Here is a 15,835-nt window from a genome sequence, read left to right on the forward strand (position 1 = left end):
TTTGTTTTCGTTTATCTACATAAATCTAACAGGCTGTCCGGGGATAAACCGAGCTGTGCGCGACGCTTCCATCAAAATGAAACTTTTGCGACCTTACCGACACTGACGCAAAAAGTGCCGCCACGCAAAGCAAATGCATCAGTAGGAAATAAGCTGAATGTGTTTATTAGTAATTAGTCGTAACAGAACACAACACAAGCATACATTATTTTACAAAATGCAGAGTAAATGATGTAAAGTGGGTAGTTGGACGGGACGGCGTGATAAAGCTGATGAAACAACACCCCAGTTGCTCTTCCAGTTTCAAGCCAGTTAAACAGGAACAACCACCACACAGAGTATGTTGTCGCCCAGAATCATGACATGTAACAGATCAGAGCACAGTACCTTTTGCTGTGGTCTTCAAGCAGGCGGCTGGAAGTAAATGAATTTCTAAAAGACGACTACAGCAGTGATGAATGGATGCTGTGTTGCCTAGCAACCAAACGGCCAATGAAATAAATGGCAGGCAATTTCTCAGAGAAATTAAAATTCTATACACATATCTTAATATGTACTTAATTCATCATCGTTAAGTCTCACTTCCAAGCTGCAACAATCCACTTCTATTCACAGAGGTAACTTGTGTAAAATGTACCATATTATTACATGACAAGTATACAGTACATTAATGTTAATAAGATAAACACATAACTAGGAAAAGATTTTTGATCTTTATTTGCTTTAATTGTGCGCCTGTAGCTTAGTTTTCCACAACTTCCACAGATTCAGCCAGAGACCAGCTGTCTGTGAAATCTTATAACACAAAATGTAGACAAGATTACTGCCACTGTAGATCTACAGCACCCCCCAGTGGGTTCACTGTGGTTTCACCATGCGAAACAGCAAAGTGTGTCATGTGAAGGGGGGGATTGAGCAGCACCTCCTCATATAGTTGAAAAGAGAGAAAAAAAACCCTGTTAAAGGAACTGTTTTCTCCAGCTATCTCAAGTGTTTGCCAGACCTAAAATGTGAAATTCTAGAAGTCAATCGAGAGAGCGCAGCTCTCATTTTATGCGAGCCATTTCTTCCTGATAAGGCGTTTTCATGCAGCCTGTGCAGAGCTGATCCATCCACAGGGGAGCCTCGTGCTGAAGAGGAGTCCGGCGTGGGTAGAAAGTGTACGACAGGTCGTAATTCAGCAGGCAGCTCAGAGAAGTCATGTAGATGTCTGAGAAACGACTCAGACGCCTGGAGAAGTAGGTGGGGTTATGACATGTTCTGAAGATGCTGCCGAACTGAGGGTTGAACAAGTTCTTTGTCATCACCCTGGAACACAGTAATTACAGTTAATATCACATTATGCACCTATGTGTCCACATAAAAACCAGCAGAATCAGCTTCTTTTGAAAAAAAAAAAACAAGCATTACCAGTAAATACCCCAATATTTTAACTTTAAAGTCACATCCACTAATTAGCCACAACATTAAAACCACTGCATGATGACAGCCTCCAAAATATATAGGCAGCACTTTCCCATTGTAGCAATCTGTTCAAGCATGAATGGGCCTCACAAAGACTGCTAAGGAAACGCCTCACAGAACCAACCAGAAGTCTGAGGTGATTTAAACTGCCCAGTTACCAATCTCCTGGCATCTGTGGGAAGCAAAGACCCCACCCCACAACCCACAGGGGCCACTTTGGATTTACTGCCAACATCCCAGTACCAGTCACTGCAAAAAAAAAAACACCCATCTTCTGTGTTCCCAGTCTTGACTGGTCAGACCTGTTTTGGAGCTACATGATATCAGGTCAGATGGTCATAATCTTATGTCTGCATGTGCACAGAGGTTTGAAGAAAAAAACAAAACAAAACATGAAGCTCAGCTTTTCAAGTACAGTACAAGAAGGCAACTGCATCACCGTGACAGCACTTATGTACAGGAACTACTGTACAGGCTGCGTCATGGAGTTCACTTGGTTCACTGGGTTCACTGGGTTCTCTTGCTTTAATGGGAGGAGCTTAAGTGAAGTTAAGATACTGAACTCACCTCAGTTCTTCTCTTTCTTTCTGCCATTCCATAAAAACTTGTTTAGAATCCGGGTCCTGGTGTGTCTAAGATATCACAGAAGAGTTTCAATCAGATTTAATCCATTATTTTAAATAAATTAATTAAAAAATATTTTTTAAAAAAAGAGATTAAATTGATCTTTTTTCCCCTTTCATACAGAGGTGAAGGATGACATGACCCGTAATGCTAAGATAACAAGCATTATTTGTTCTGAGAAAAGTTGTCTGTGCAGCACTTAAGACGGTTGCTGCAATCACAAGCCAGCGGGGGCTTGTAAACAGGAGTTGTGTGTCTGAAGGCATTTCCTACATTAGGTAGGGTCGTAGGGGTCGCTCACACACGGAGCCTCACTAATAAACGCTTCATGACTCGTGTGTTTGTGACACTGAGGATGTACAGAGCCCCTGTTGTCTAGTTTGACTCAGTTTTCTTCCTCCCCCTATAAGGCTGTCACACATGTGACGCCTTCGCTTGAGAGTGAAACATGCACCACTTGTGTTTGGCTTTGTTTGAGTAGAAATGTGCCCTGAGGAACAAAGCATGCAAATCTGGGCTGGCATTTAAATGTGCAACATGCTACAATGTCAAGCTTTTTTTTTTTTTTTTTTTTTAATAAACGGTTGCGAATGCTCCTCTTCTGGCACAAGCTGACTTTCTCACCAGATTCCCATCACACTGCGAGACTCCGAATCAGATCGCACAGTCTGTGTTTTGGCAGTAAGATCATATCTGTTGAAAGCTGGAATGTGGCATTGTAGGGGTTGAAAAACAAATCCAAACTATCAAGAGATCAGCTCGTCACCTGAAGGCGCTCCATCAAGCCAGTCAAAGCCTGCAGCCAGGTGAGGTTCACAGCGTAGCGGTGCGTGCTCACCACTTTGGTTTCATGCTCCAGCTCAGGGACGATGGCCGCGGTACGCCAGCCATGTCGCAGCATCAGGTCCTGCAAAAAACGGCAACGAAACTTCGTATTTGTAGCACAATCGACTCGCCGATTTTGCACGGACTGAAAGTATTTTTGTCTTTACTGAACAGCATTTCAGAGGAATTTTATCCACACCGACACACTGGCAACATACAACAGCTAAACACCAAGAACAGGTTTTATGTAGATTACTTTTGCTTTACGAGTGCAGATTACACTAGAAATGATAGAGTTAAACATTTTGCTGCCAGTTTATTTGAAGAAACAAACATAACTTTAAGAAATAGTTGGTAGATGAAGATGACCCAACTCCAAGCTGAACAGTGAAGCTGATTTTCACTGCTGCACTGAACAATTTGTCTGCATCTGTTGACACTTTTCCTTCAGGGATTAAGAATTAATTTTCATTTTATTTCATTACAGATCGGTTTCTCAGACACTGTTTCATTCTCCAGAGAGAATTTGGGGGCATTTTACGTTGCTAACCCCTGAAAAACATCTTTAATCTGAATAATTGTTCTGCATTTCATTCTCCGTTCAGTTTGAGTTTTTAACTGTTGAGCTCACCTTCTCGCTCAACGATAGCTCTGATGTATCAGTTTAGAAATAATCTATCCTCACATGCATTAATCAATTTGTTTATCTCACTGGTTCATGCATTTTACTGTGTATTCATGTATTTTCCTTCCCAATGGATTGTTCTAGATATTGTTATGTATGTGTGGAGAACTGTTTTTTTTTTTTTTTTTTGCTTGTTGAACAAAAATATAACTTGATATTAAAAAAAGAAACAAGAAGAGGATTGAGTCACCCAATCCCCACCCTACTGCAAAACTAAGAAATACTAAACGTGACGCTTTCAGATGTTTCTTGTGGTCAAACTGGCATGAACAGCAAAGTGAACTTTCCGTAAAAACTCCAACTTTGCTAAATCATTGGCTGAGATGAATGGCATACGCACAGAGAGAAGATCTTAGTCACAATATCACAAATCATGAGTCACAACTTGGAGTTTCACCAAGTCGATTCTTCACTAATAAAACTGCCATGTTTTTATACGTACAGCCAAGTCACTGTACAGATGATCTCCAAAGTAAAGAACCTTTGATCCTCTCCATCCCGTCAGTCTGAGAAAGTCAAACAAGTTCCCCTGAAGGATAAAACACAGCAACAGTTAGACAAGCACCGTAGAAGGACAACGCCTGATCAAAAGAAGAAACAAGACATGAAGAGCAACAGAGCAGCCAGTAAGGAGTCTGAAGCGTTACGAACTTGTTTATAAATCTGTCCTTTGTCCAGATTTGTTATCTTCTCCCACCGAAGGTCTCCGTTACCATCCAAGCGTCGGAAAGGTCTGCAACAGCAACAAAGTTGAAGCTGAGCTCGGTCTAAAAGCTGCAGCCATGTCGCCACATCTGATTAAAACAGTTACTCACTTGATACAGTCGGTGAAGAAGTGAGGTTTGTCTGCCTGAACGATGACCACGTCGAAGAACTCTCTCCAGTTTTTTCCCACCATGTGCGTCATGCCTTTGTCCCTGTGCACATAATAAACAGTTTTACAGCTGGGAGCAAGAAGTGTTTTCCTTTGTTATGAGTCAGAGCAAATGGCTGCAACCACGGACGTCACGTTGGCCAAACTTACACAAAGCTGAAGGGGCTGTTGGTGATGAGAAACAGCTTCTTTCCGTGACTGACCAGTCGGTGCAGAACAGCATCCGTCTCTTCTCCTCTCAGGATGAACTTATCTAAAAGTCCCAGGAAAACAACGAGTTGACTCAAAGCCTTGCACAACGTGCAGACTCCAAATGAAAGAACGGGAAAGCACTTCTTACTTAAATCTTGCATGATCCACTTGTACATGTAGCCTTTGATGTGAACCATGCCAATGGCTTCCTAAAATTTAAAACATATGAGAGCTTTGAATCCACATATTAAACAGTTACATGGTTGAACATTTCATTTCACATCATCAACCACAATTATTTAGAAGAAAAAGAGTTCGTTTCATGAAAACTACCAGGATCCTGTCAGTTTGTGACGTATCAGTCAAAGCAGAGGGCGTTGTCTGTCACCCAAAAGCTCTCAGCTCAGGAACAAGAGGAAATGCAGTCATTGTTTTTGGCTCCACTCAAAATGTAAACTTTTGCCCAGTTTAGCAGATTCCTAAGCCTTCAGCTGAGAGAGCACAGTGTGTGAAACAGTCACATACTGTTACAGAGTTACTGTGCTGCCCTCAGCGTGGGCTGACAGGCTGAGGCCGGGACAGAAACACAGCAGGCAGGGGGGATGGACTCACAGAGACATCCTTGAAGAGGTGAACTGGATCGTACTCAATGTCGTTGGTGAGGAAAAAATCATTCGCGGCAGCCAGGAGAGTCATCTCAGGAATGGAGAAAATGTCCATAAACTGCTTCACTTTTGGTCCCTGTGTAGAAAAAATAAAGTTTTATATCTGTTCGAGTGATTTCAAATTATATTAAAAACATAATTAAACTCTTTTTGACGGGTCTGTTGCAGGGTGGAGGAGGAGATGGGGAGAGGTAACTCCCTGCTGCAGGAAAGCACTCTAAATACCCAAGAGGCCAAAAAGTCATTGGGTTTGATTCAAAGTCTGCATTGTTGTTAATTGGCAACATGTCAGTAAGCTTCGTGACCGCCAGGCTCAGACGGATTTCTACTCCCTGGAGAAAATCGAGTACAACATGGTCTGAACACACTGTTCCTCAGGTCAAGTTTTTTTGGGAAATTCCAGCTTGTTCATGCCGGCAATGCAACAAATGACACGTCAAAACCATTTGGTTTTATGTAACATTAAAGCGCTGATAATCCCAACATTTGACGTATCTGACGACAGCAGAAGATTAGATCCTGAACTCATCTGAAACAAACAAAATGAGATTATACAGAAATGTTTTGGGGTTTTTTGGAGTCTGAAATGTTCAGGGGGCGGACTCCACATCTGTGCCAAGCAAAGCACATTCCACCGGGAAAAAAAACACCAAAATAACCAAAGTGCAGTACATGTAACATAAGTCATACAGCTCTCTCCACCCAACTACTCTTCCAAACCAAAATTAAATAAATAAAACATTTTTGCTTTTACATTTTAATTCTGTACCTGTCTCTCCACTCAATTCTTTTTTTTAAACCTGTTTTTATTTACTTTTTTGTCTTCCTGTCAGGTTCTCCATTGCCATATCAAGACTAATGATTATAATGAAAAATAATAAACATTTTCAGATTATCAAGAGCAGCCATATATATGGCATGTTTCCCTTTGTAGAGCTAATCTGTCAGCAAAATATGGTACACAGACTGCCATTCTGTATGTTATGATGATGGAAAGGATAGTAATAAATAAAAAAATAAATGAATGAGTAAATAAATTTTAAATGCTGCAAAATTGCTATTAGTATAAAATAAAATAAAATAAAATAAAATAAAATAAAATAAAATCTTCACCTTTCCATAGAAGCCACTGTCCTGTGAGAGGGGGACATGGAAGGTCCCGCCATAGAGTGCAAGCACCTCCTCATCTGGCAGTGGAGTCAGACCCCTGAGCACATCAGAAATAAGTTAGAACACACACACTGCACAATGAAACGTTTCTAATAAAGTTTCTGTAGAAAAAATGCACAGTTTGGTGAAAAAGAAAGTGTTTCATTTATATTTATAAAATGTTATGTGTCAGGACCTGAAATAATAACTCTTCAGGTCCTTAGCAGGTCCTACAAGTAGGTAAACACAGCATCAGCTGACATATAGCACTATAGTACTAATTACGTAACAAATATAAGCCAAAATCAGGGTTCTTCGTTGCATCAGTTCATTGAGGTTTGGCGTTATGTGTTTCTGCACAGCTCTCTTAAAACTCCAGCCACTGAATTTCAATCAGGTTTGAGGTTTGGACTTTGACTTAAGTCATTGCATAACCTTGCTTCTTTTCTTTTTCAGCCATTCTGTTGCAGATCTGCTGCTGTGTTTGGGATCATCGTCTTGTTGAGCGACTCAGTTTCAGCCTAACTTTAGCTGTAAGACAAATGGCCTCACATCTGTCTCTAGACTACTTTGGTATGCATGTACATGTAGTTGGTGTTCAGATACGGATCCGCTCTACTACAATATGCAGGCCTAGACGTAGTGCAGATTCTCCAAACGTCCATATTTCTGGATCTTTTGTCCATTTCTTTATTAAGACACTTCAGTAAAAAGCTTTATTACTCTCTTGTTCATGAAAACTGGGACGAAGACATCTGTTTGTTTAAAATGCCCATCTCCAACTCTGACAGGGCTTTGACTGGCCTGCATGCAACTGAACTGACTGACTGTTTTGTGTCCAGGACCTGCGGCTGTTAAACAAGCCCAAATCATCAACCCACCACCACAATGTGTAACACGTGGCTCAGACATAGATTGTGCATTATGGCCAGTTGTTTCCACTTTGGCCATAACTATCTATAAGACCAAACATGGAAAACTATAGTAGCTTAATCTTTTTACTGCCGTGAACTATGACACATACAGCAGCTCTTTGGTTTCTTCGCAGTTTCTCTGAACGCTGCTGATCTTGAGGCAAATGTCCGCAGACTCTTGCGAAAGTTTTGCACTTGTGAAGGATCTTTCTCTGATGGACAGGTGGTTTAGACATGACCTTTTAACCCTTTGCGGACTGATGGACAGCAACAGTTGCTTCACTTTGTTCACTGCTGAAGGTTTTCCTTCTTGACGTTGTGTTAACACACACACACACACAAAACTTCTGCTTTAATCAAAAGCATTTGCTTCGCTGCACTAATAATTACCTTCTAAATCCTAAAGGAAGCAGGGTGAAATACTTTTCTCACACACTGATTTTGCATTTTGCTGCAGTTTTTTGTTAAATAAATACAGACTCAATGTAAAATGTCATCTGTTCTTTGTCTGACCTGCAAAGAGCTGAAATGACATAATTATGCACTCGTGTGTGAAGCTTTAGAAGTGAAAATGGCTTTGCTTTATTTGTCACAACTTTAGATTAAAAATAAAAGCCAATAGAGTTTATTTGGATTAAAAATGTGCAGCTGTCTTGCTACATAATGCTCTTACCGATACACTGTTCCCGGCTGGATGTAATGGAAGGCATCGATTTTCATCAGAAGACCCTACAGGCCAGAAAAATAGGTTTCCTCTTGTTATTACCGACACAGAGAATATATGCATTCATTTTCCGGCAGTGGAAAAGCAGAGTCCCTTACCTTCTGGATGTCATAGTGAAGACCCCGGACAGCGAAGTTGGGAATGTAATCATACTTTCCGATGCCTTCAGGATACTGTGGAGCAGGAATGCAAAGTGAATGAATTCATATGAACTCAAAAGCAGTTTTAACACAAACTGGCTTGATGTAAAACTGTAAAACACACCTTGAAATGCTCGATTAGAAACCCCTTTGCTGTGTTGTAGATGAGGGCGTTAAGAGCACTGGAGTACTGAGCCAGGGTGTAGTCATAATCAAAGCCGTAGATGTCCACTTCAGCCAAGCTGACCTCGTTGTTGGCGTAGATGACTGAGGCGTTGAGGCTTTTACATGTACCTGGTGGGATCAGGTCTGATCCAGAAAGGACAGACAGACGGGAAACCACGGGTCAAATTATACCATGACACGTCAGATTATACACACAGCAAAATATTAAGCAAGGTAGGAGGGGGGAAACAATGGATATTTGAATCGGGGTGGGAATAAAAAGTTCACAGTGCCTGCTGATTCTGCACTTCTGCAGAAAGAAAAGTAACTTGACTGTTGTTTTCTCTCCAGCGAGCCTGGCAAGCTCGCCGGAGGTTGTGTAACATGTGGTTCTCAGATGTCAACTGAATATTGACTAAACTGAGTCAATGCAAAAAGAACATTTTGTGTTTTACATTTTGTGCCTGAAAGAAAAGCTGAATGGGAACAGGCCACTAGCACGGTTCTTTTGGTCTCTATTTGGTTTTATCTGACCACCAGTGTGGTACAATACAGAGCAAACACATGTGCAAACAGATTAAAGAGTTTGTTGCTGGGACAGACATTAATGCCCTAGCTGGAATACGGACAAGTGTTGTCACTGTTGATCTATCTGGGAAAGTGGGCCACGACCTTTTATCCTGAGACAGTCAATGAGAGCTGCAGCTGGGCAGCAGACATGCATCTACCAACACTCTGGCTGGTTCCCATCCAGCCTTCCCAGTTCTGAAAACACCTCTCTTTTCAAGCAAAGTCACTTTTTAAAAGGTAACAGCTGTGAAATTGCATTTCTAAACAAGGAGAATGCATGACCAGCTATCAAATAAACCCACTGGGTCAAGGATTCTGTCTAGGAGTTTTTCTGAGGGTGAAGAAAAAGAAACTTTCTGCAAACAATTAGGACCAAATGCACATTGATAATACAGAAAAAAAAACTATTGATATGGAACCAGTGTTGGAACACCATTATTGATAGTCTACTTTTGCTTCACATTTAAAGGGAAAACACCTTTTTTAAACCAATATATTTTTTATTCCTAAATTTAATTTGGGTAGATTTATTCATAGGTTATAATGCAGTATAATAAGTATAATCACATATAAATGTATGCAAGCGTAAGCAGTGTGTGCAGCTGCAGCATTATAATGCTGTTTGGATATTTAGGCATGCAAACAAAAACAACTACATCATATATGAGCTTGAAAAGCTTGCAAAGATCTTCATATTTATTCTTGTGCACTTAGTTTACTTTGTAAAGAAGTATTGTTTTAGGATCTGTGAGGCTTTGCTAAATTACTCTGCAACGGTCAGTGTTACAAGGTGTGTGTTGTGTGCAGCAAAGCTCGCTTGCAGGGCTAAAGGCCAACATAAACAACCCTGCAAAGCAAATACGTTGCGTGAACAAGGCAGGTCCGTGCAACATTGTGCAGGATTAGCACATGCTTTAACGTCTACTCAATCGACTTGCATGCTAAAATGCAATTTTAAAAAATCTGTGTAAAGTGCATATTAGTGCAGATCGACGTGCTAAAACTGCAGAAACCCGCTCGTGAGACAAATCCTTTCAGTCAGCTACACAATCCGCTGCTGTGTGCACAAACGTAACAGCTTAAGCCTCGATTTTCTTTTCTTTTTGTATTGCTAATAATGTTTTGGTTCCTGTTATCCTTTTAAAGCAGGATCTGGCTCATTATTAGAGGAAGTGCAGAGGAAAAGACGAAGCTGGAGCTCTCCGTGTAGCTGCGAGCTAAACGCGGAGGAGAAAACGCGTCTCCTGGGCAAGCTGCTGCGTTCACGTACCATCTGGTCGATCTGGCTACTTAGGAAGAGGATGAAGACAATCCCTAAACAGACAAAATTTCCTCACTGACAACATCGGGGTTGACGTGGAGGGTTGTCTGTTTTTAAGGGGGGGGGGGTATCAGGACAAAAGGGGGGTACCCCATGCTTACCGTGAACCAGCCTTTTCAAATCATTGTAACGAGTCCATAGATAAGACCTCTGGTCCATCGGGGCTGCATTGGACGTGAATGACCGTCTCCTGACGCCAGGGACCCCCGGAGGGCCCACGGACCGCTTCTTCTCGCCGGAGCCGCAGATGTGAGGAGGCTCGCTGGCGGAGGAAGACGCGTCGCAAGTCGGCCCGCAACTTTGCTCTTTAGTTTTCTCGCACTGCTTTGTTCCTGCTGTCCCTCTGCAAGAAGTGGAAAGTCTGCTCACTTTGGGGGATCGAGCGAGAGGGGGGGTCCTGTTCCCTGTGGCCCATAGTGTACGTGTTAAAGCTGCACCCACGGTCTTGAGAGACATTTTCACAGAGATATGTAAACACGCCTGGTTGCTCCTGCCACTGAAGCTGGAAGCAGTAGGCAGATGAAAACATAGCCTCGTATGGAGGGTAGCCACGCCCCACACAATAACCCCCACCTTCACTGCTTGTTTTTTTCCGCTTTTTAAAGGGGAGGGCTTCTTTTCCCTGCAGCCAATCGCGACCCCCACTCCGTCACCCATATCTGATCCAGCTCCCACGAGAAAACCGTGTAATCAAATTGTGCTTTGTGTAAGTTTCCAAATGTTCTCAGGAAATTCCTTTGTGCCCATAAGTGCTTTAGCTGATGCGCATTTAGTCTCCATAAGTGGGATACAACCATTATTACCAGCTATCAAATGTGAGGAACCTGTTTATGCATTAAATGCATTAAATATCTAAAGCATTTAGCATATTAGATATATAAAAAAAAGGTCCCTGTCAGTTTTGCATGTTTATACTTTTGTATAATCCCGTTTTATTTGCAGCTGATCTGCAGTCACGTGATAGTCTTTGAGGTTTTACAGCACATCCATTGTTCAGCGCATGATAATAAAAACAAATCTAAAGGTAAATAAAGAGGTAGATGCAATCTCAGAGTCAGAACAGCACATGGCATATTATATTGGCTCTATCAATTTAATAACTAACCCTAAATGGAGAAGCAGATTGCAGAAAAAGAACTTCAAGTCATATTATATATCCTGTAAAATCAGATTTAGTACAGATATGTTATTGTTTTCTGTGTGATTCTACCAGAATTCAGGAATTTTTACCCACTTTTTGTTACAAAATCCCTTCAGCTCATTTTCATATTTATGCTCTGTATCTGAGTCCAGCTTAGGTCTGGACCTGAAGCGGCCAATCACAACACTTTGAATCTTTACCTTTTATTTGGAAAGGACATTATCACCAAGATGGTTGGTCAGCAACAAATGTTCCTCTGAGATAACTGATACTGGTTTTTCCTGCCAGCCATTCTGATAATATACAACTGAACACATCAGGCTTGCAAATTGCAAAGTTACACATGGTGATGATTAGTTAATCACGTGCATGTGATTAGTGGCAACTTCCAGCTTCTTTCCCTCTTAATTCCTATACAATCAGTATGAATTAACTTCAATTTTTTTCAGGCTTTTTTTGCATTTTGTCTTAGTTTTTGCTGAACGTTACTCAGCGTGCTGTGGCATCTGTTATTATTCAGCTCAGGTTGCATTTGGAAAATCTGTTTTTATTATGTCTTAGAACATAAAACCTTGAAATCAAAACAGTGTCCTCCCTTTTTATATGTGACTGTACCTTCTATCTGTTGCTTGGACAACGTCTCAGTTTGTAATGCAACGTTTAGCTGAAGCCATAAGTAAAAATTTGTTGAAGATTAAATAAAATATGGGTAGATTATGCCCCTAAATTGCACAGAAAATAAAACCTATTTTCCAGTTTTAAAAATATGTAAATACATCATATCAGCACACTATCATACACTTTTTAAAGACAGACAGAGGAATATTTTTAACCATGTTGTAATCAGAAACGTGATACTTATTACAGTTCTAAAGAAAAAATGTATAGTTTCATATTGTACATCAGTCTCCCAACAGCTTGTGTCCATTTTTAGTATTTCCACTGTTTTCTGCTGGGCCAGTGCATCCAGGCCGCTTTAGTACATGATGGGCCCTGTTTTACTGGAATGTGCAGCATGTAGTTTGGTATTGTCTCCTAAACATCTAAGCCCTCCACTGAAAAAGACACTGTCTGGATGGCATCACATGTTGCTCCGAAGCTTCATGTTTCTTTCATATACAGTTTGTTACCCATGACATTTCATTATTGCACCCCAATTTATTTATTTATTTTGACTGTACACTTTTTGCCTTTGCTATGTAATGAAATATTATAAAACAGTTCAAGTTTCTGAATTCTAACTGGCACTTGTGGATGCAGCAACTGAGTTCAATAAAAATGGTTTTCACAGGAGTCCATTGGTCATTTCCACTTAAAACTTGGATCTGATTTTCAGTTCAGAGCAGCCTGAGGGTCCAAAGCTCTCAAACAATGTTGGTGTTCAGCTTGTCTTGGGTGTAAAGGGATGCTTTTTGATTATTTAAGAAGGGCTGAACTCTCAGTTTTTGTCTTTAAATGTCATGACAAGCATTTATTAATAATTTCTTTGATTTTTCACATGGTGATTTGGTGAAAAAGTGGTCAAAGTTAACCACTTTTACATATTTGTAAACCCATATTGTTTGACCTATTAATAATGTTTTATCAGTTTATATAGTTTTGGCAGTCTTATATCAATGATGTGCATGTCAAATACAAGATTAAATTTCAGAATAATTCATTGCCTTTCAGTTTTAACATGCCTTTGATTAAAAAGTTGGAATAAATTAAATTAAAGATATATGTGAAGGCGGTTACCATCATTGTACTCTGGTTTATTTACATTTTGTATGTTTGGAAGAGGCGTTGCCGTTTAAAACGATTGTTCTGAAGATATCGCAGGGTGGGGGCCCAGTAAACAGTGTGTTTGACGTGCAGTGTGTGTTCTTGTGCTCTGCACAGATGCAGCAGAGCAAGTTAAACAATATGAAAAAGCCATGTCCACAGCTGAGCTCGGCATGGCCAGGAGGAAATTACAGGTTTAGCAAGGCAGCGGGAAAGAAGCCAAACAACTCTCAGCTTCTGTGCAGAGGAGACAGGCGACTGAGTAAAACTCTGTTCTCCTCTAATAACCTGCCACAAGCAAACGACCTGAACGAAGTATTAGGAGGGCAATCTGGACAGTTTCTCAGATTCCCGCCAATTTCTCCAGTTTGGGCTGCTGGGAGAAGTGGGACGACAAATTGCTCAAAAGATAGAAGCAGCAGGACGAGACAATCCGTCTCTGCCTCCAAACTAGGCGAACATGTTGTCTCTGCTGCTCAAAGCACCTCTTTTGTTGACATGTCACATGCAAACATGCTTCATAGCTTCTGTATCTTCCCCATCCCCCAAAATTTCCTGACCTTTGAGGTAATAATCTAAGTTGAGGGTTGTGTGTCGACCCCCTGCAGCTCCTCCAACAAAGCCGCAGCGTCAATAGATATCGCCATCCAGCCTGTGGAGTCTTTAGCCACCTCCACATAGATCCTGGTTTGTGGACTTTAGCTTTAACTTTAATATTATCATCTAAGTGAGTCCATCCTCCCGTCTTCTGTCACCACGAGGCGTATTGCAGTCCAAGCAAAAAAACTGCTTTGACAGTGCTTTACATTGCTGCTAGACCCTTAGTGAAACATTAGGACAAAAACTTTTTACACTCCTCAAAATCCATCAAAACCACAAGTTGACGTTGGAAATGTACAAGATTTAAAAGGTATGCTTGCCATTTATTGCTTTAATGAACCACATGGTGATTTATGCATGTGACTACAATATTTAAAGTCAGTTGCACAAACACAAGCTGGGAGGGTCAGTGGCTTTGTTATGAAACTGTTATGAAGCAGCCAGATTTTCAACCCCAGAGATGTCACTACTTATCTATCTATATAGCACAACAAAGTCCGGTTTAGCTGAGCTAGGTGAAACCAAAGTGTCTGCAATCTAGTCAAGATGTAAAGAATAGAACACATCATTCTCATCTCTGTGCTTATTCTCACTTCCAACCAAAATAACAACCACCATGATCAGCATCAGTTGTCCAAAAGACAAACAAAAATATCTTGCTCTCTAAATGTCAGTCCTGTATTGCCTGAAACCATGAACAAACATGAAACAGCCTTACCGTGTGGTGTTGGGCTTCATGCAAGAAATATTACTGATGTGTAAGCATGGGCTTCCTTTGCTCTGAGATTTTGAGGATAACTTCTAAATGCGTGTAACAGAAAAAAAAAGAAAAAAAAAACCACTTCTAAATCCAGGTAATGGCTGCAGCTTTAAATTCCTACAATTTCATTTTGACTTGTTTTTCTGTCAAAACACAGAAGTTTTGGAGCTGCTCAAACTTGTTCTGCAGGCCAGCCAGAAAAAGCAAGCTCCAACACTGAATGCTGAGCTTGGAATTTGTGCTACAACTACGTGACTCCATATATGAGGAAATAATCCACAGCGGATTTAGAAGCTTAAGCTCCAACTTGTTCTGGGAACTTTCATTCTGGGCTTTAATCTTTGTTTTTAGAAGAGCGTTGTGTTCAGAGGGACACTGAATGATAGTTTCCTGTTCTTATGGTGTTTAAAATGACTTGTTATAAATGGGTCGGGTTCTAATAAATTATTGTTGCTGATTGTTTTATTTGACATCTATAAAAGATTTATATATTCTGAGGGATTGTCTGTTACACTTTATGTTTTAAACTTCAAGCTGCAAGTGTTTAGTTTTTTTTTTCACCACTTATCTAAAATCCCGTCACAGCATTTAATCAGATTAAATGTGAGTTTTGTTCAGGTTGTTCCATAACCCCAGATTTTTCCTCTCTGTCAGGAATTCCTTTGTAGGATTCTTGGTGCTGAGGGTCATTTATCCAGCTGAGAGGTCACCTTCCATTTTAACTTTCAGACAGACTGCCTTCTTTGATGAGTCACATTTCAAAACAGAGTTAAAAATATCTCCAAGCTGCTCTGCAAGTTCCTGCAGCAGCAGAAAAACTTCAAAATATTCCTACCTTCTCCTCTAAAACATCTTTGTGTATAATCACTGTGGTCAAGCTATTCTGTCTTTGCATAGCTACTATATTCCAAGAAACTTGATTTTTGCCCAAATACTGGTGCAGGGACTCCAGTTTATGAAGCATGAGGGCGAGAGAGACAGGAAGTCAGCAGTTAAACATCTCATGTGGGAAAAAAGTATAGAAAAAGTCTGGACAGTAGTGATCTGTCAGGTTGCTTGGATGCAAAAATTCTCATGTTGTAAATAATATAGTTATGCAAGAGCAGCTGACCAAGTAGCTGTTAAAGAAACCCAAACTTTAGGTTTTTATGACATAAATACTGAAATGAGAGGATCTAATAATTAGCTTGTTGTTTAAATAGTTTTACTTTAACTTCATTATCAGGAGAATTAGTCCAATTTTTTTCAGAACAGATAC

General features: G+C 40.5%; 1 protein-coding gene across 1 annotated transcript; it reads right to left on the reverse strand.

Moving 5' to 3' along the window:
* Nucleotides 1-229: 229 nt before the first annotated feature.
* nt5dc2 (5'-nucleotidase domain containing 2) lies at nt 230-10,797 on the reverse strand. The gene is made up of 14 exons (XM_079238634.1): nt 10,414-10,797; nt 8,381-8,565; nt 8,215-8,289; nt 8,066-8,121; nt 6,443-6,536; nt 5,277-5,405; nt 4,813-4,873; nt 4,623-4,725; nt 4,414-4,515; nt 4,250-4,331; nt 4,041-4,127; nt 2,855-2,995; nt 2,032-2,096; nt 230-1,308 (listed from the first exon to the last, which is right to left on the reverse strand). The coding sequence occupies exons 1-14, from the start codon at nt 10,766-10,768 to the stop codon at nt 1,047-1,049; spliced, it is 1,797 nt and encodes a 598-aa protein (XP_079094760.1). The 5' UTR covers nt 10,769-10,797; the 3' UTR covers nt 230-1,046.
* Between the last annotated feature and the right edge of the window lie 5,038 nt (nt 10,798-15,835).

The sequence above is a fragment of the Telmatherina bonti genome (assembly GCF_933228915.1).
Source record: "Telmatherina bonti genome assembly, chromosome: 4".
Classification (NCBI taxonomy): domain Eukaryota; kingdom Metazoa; phylum Chordata; class Actinopteri; order Atheriniformes; family Telmatherinidae; genus Telmatherina; species Telmatherina bonti.

Coding starts and splice junctions, on each gene's coding strand:
- nt5dc2 (XM_079238634.1), bottom strand. CDS start 10,768: ATGTCTCTCAAGACCGTGGGTGCAGCTTTAACACGTACACTATGGGCC. Junction 4,726..4,812: donor GTGGATCATGCAAGATTTAA/GTAAGAAGTGCT, acceptor TGGGACTTTTAG/ATAAGTTCATCCTGAGAGGA. Junction 2,996..4,040: donor ATCTGTACAGTGACTTGGCT/GTACGTATAAAA, acceptor CGTTTTTTGCAG/GACCTGATGCTGCGACATGG.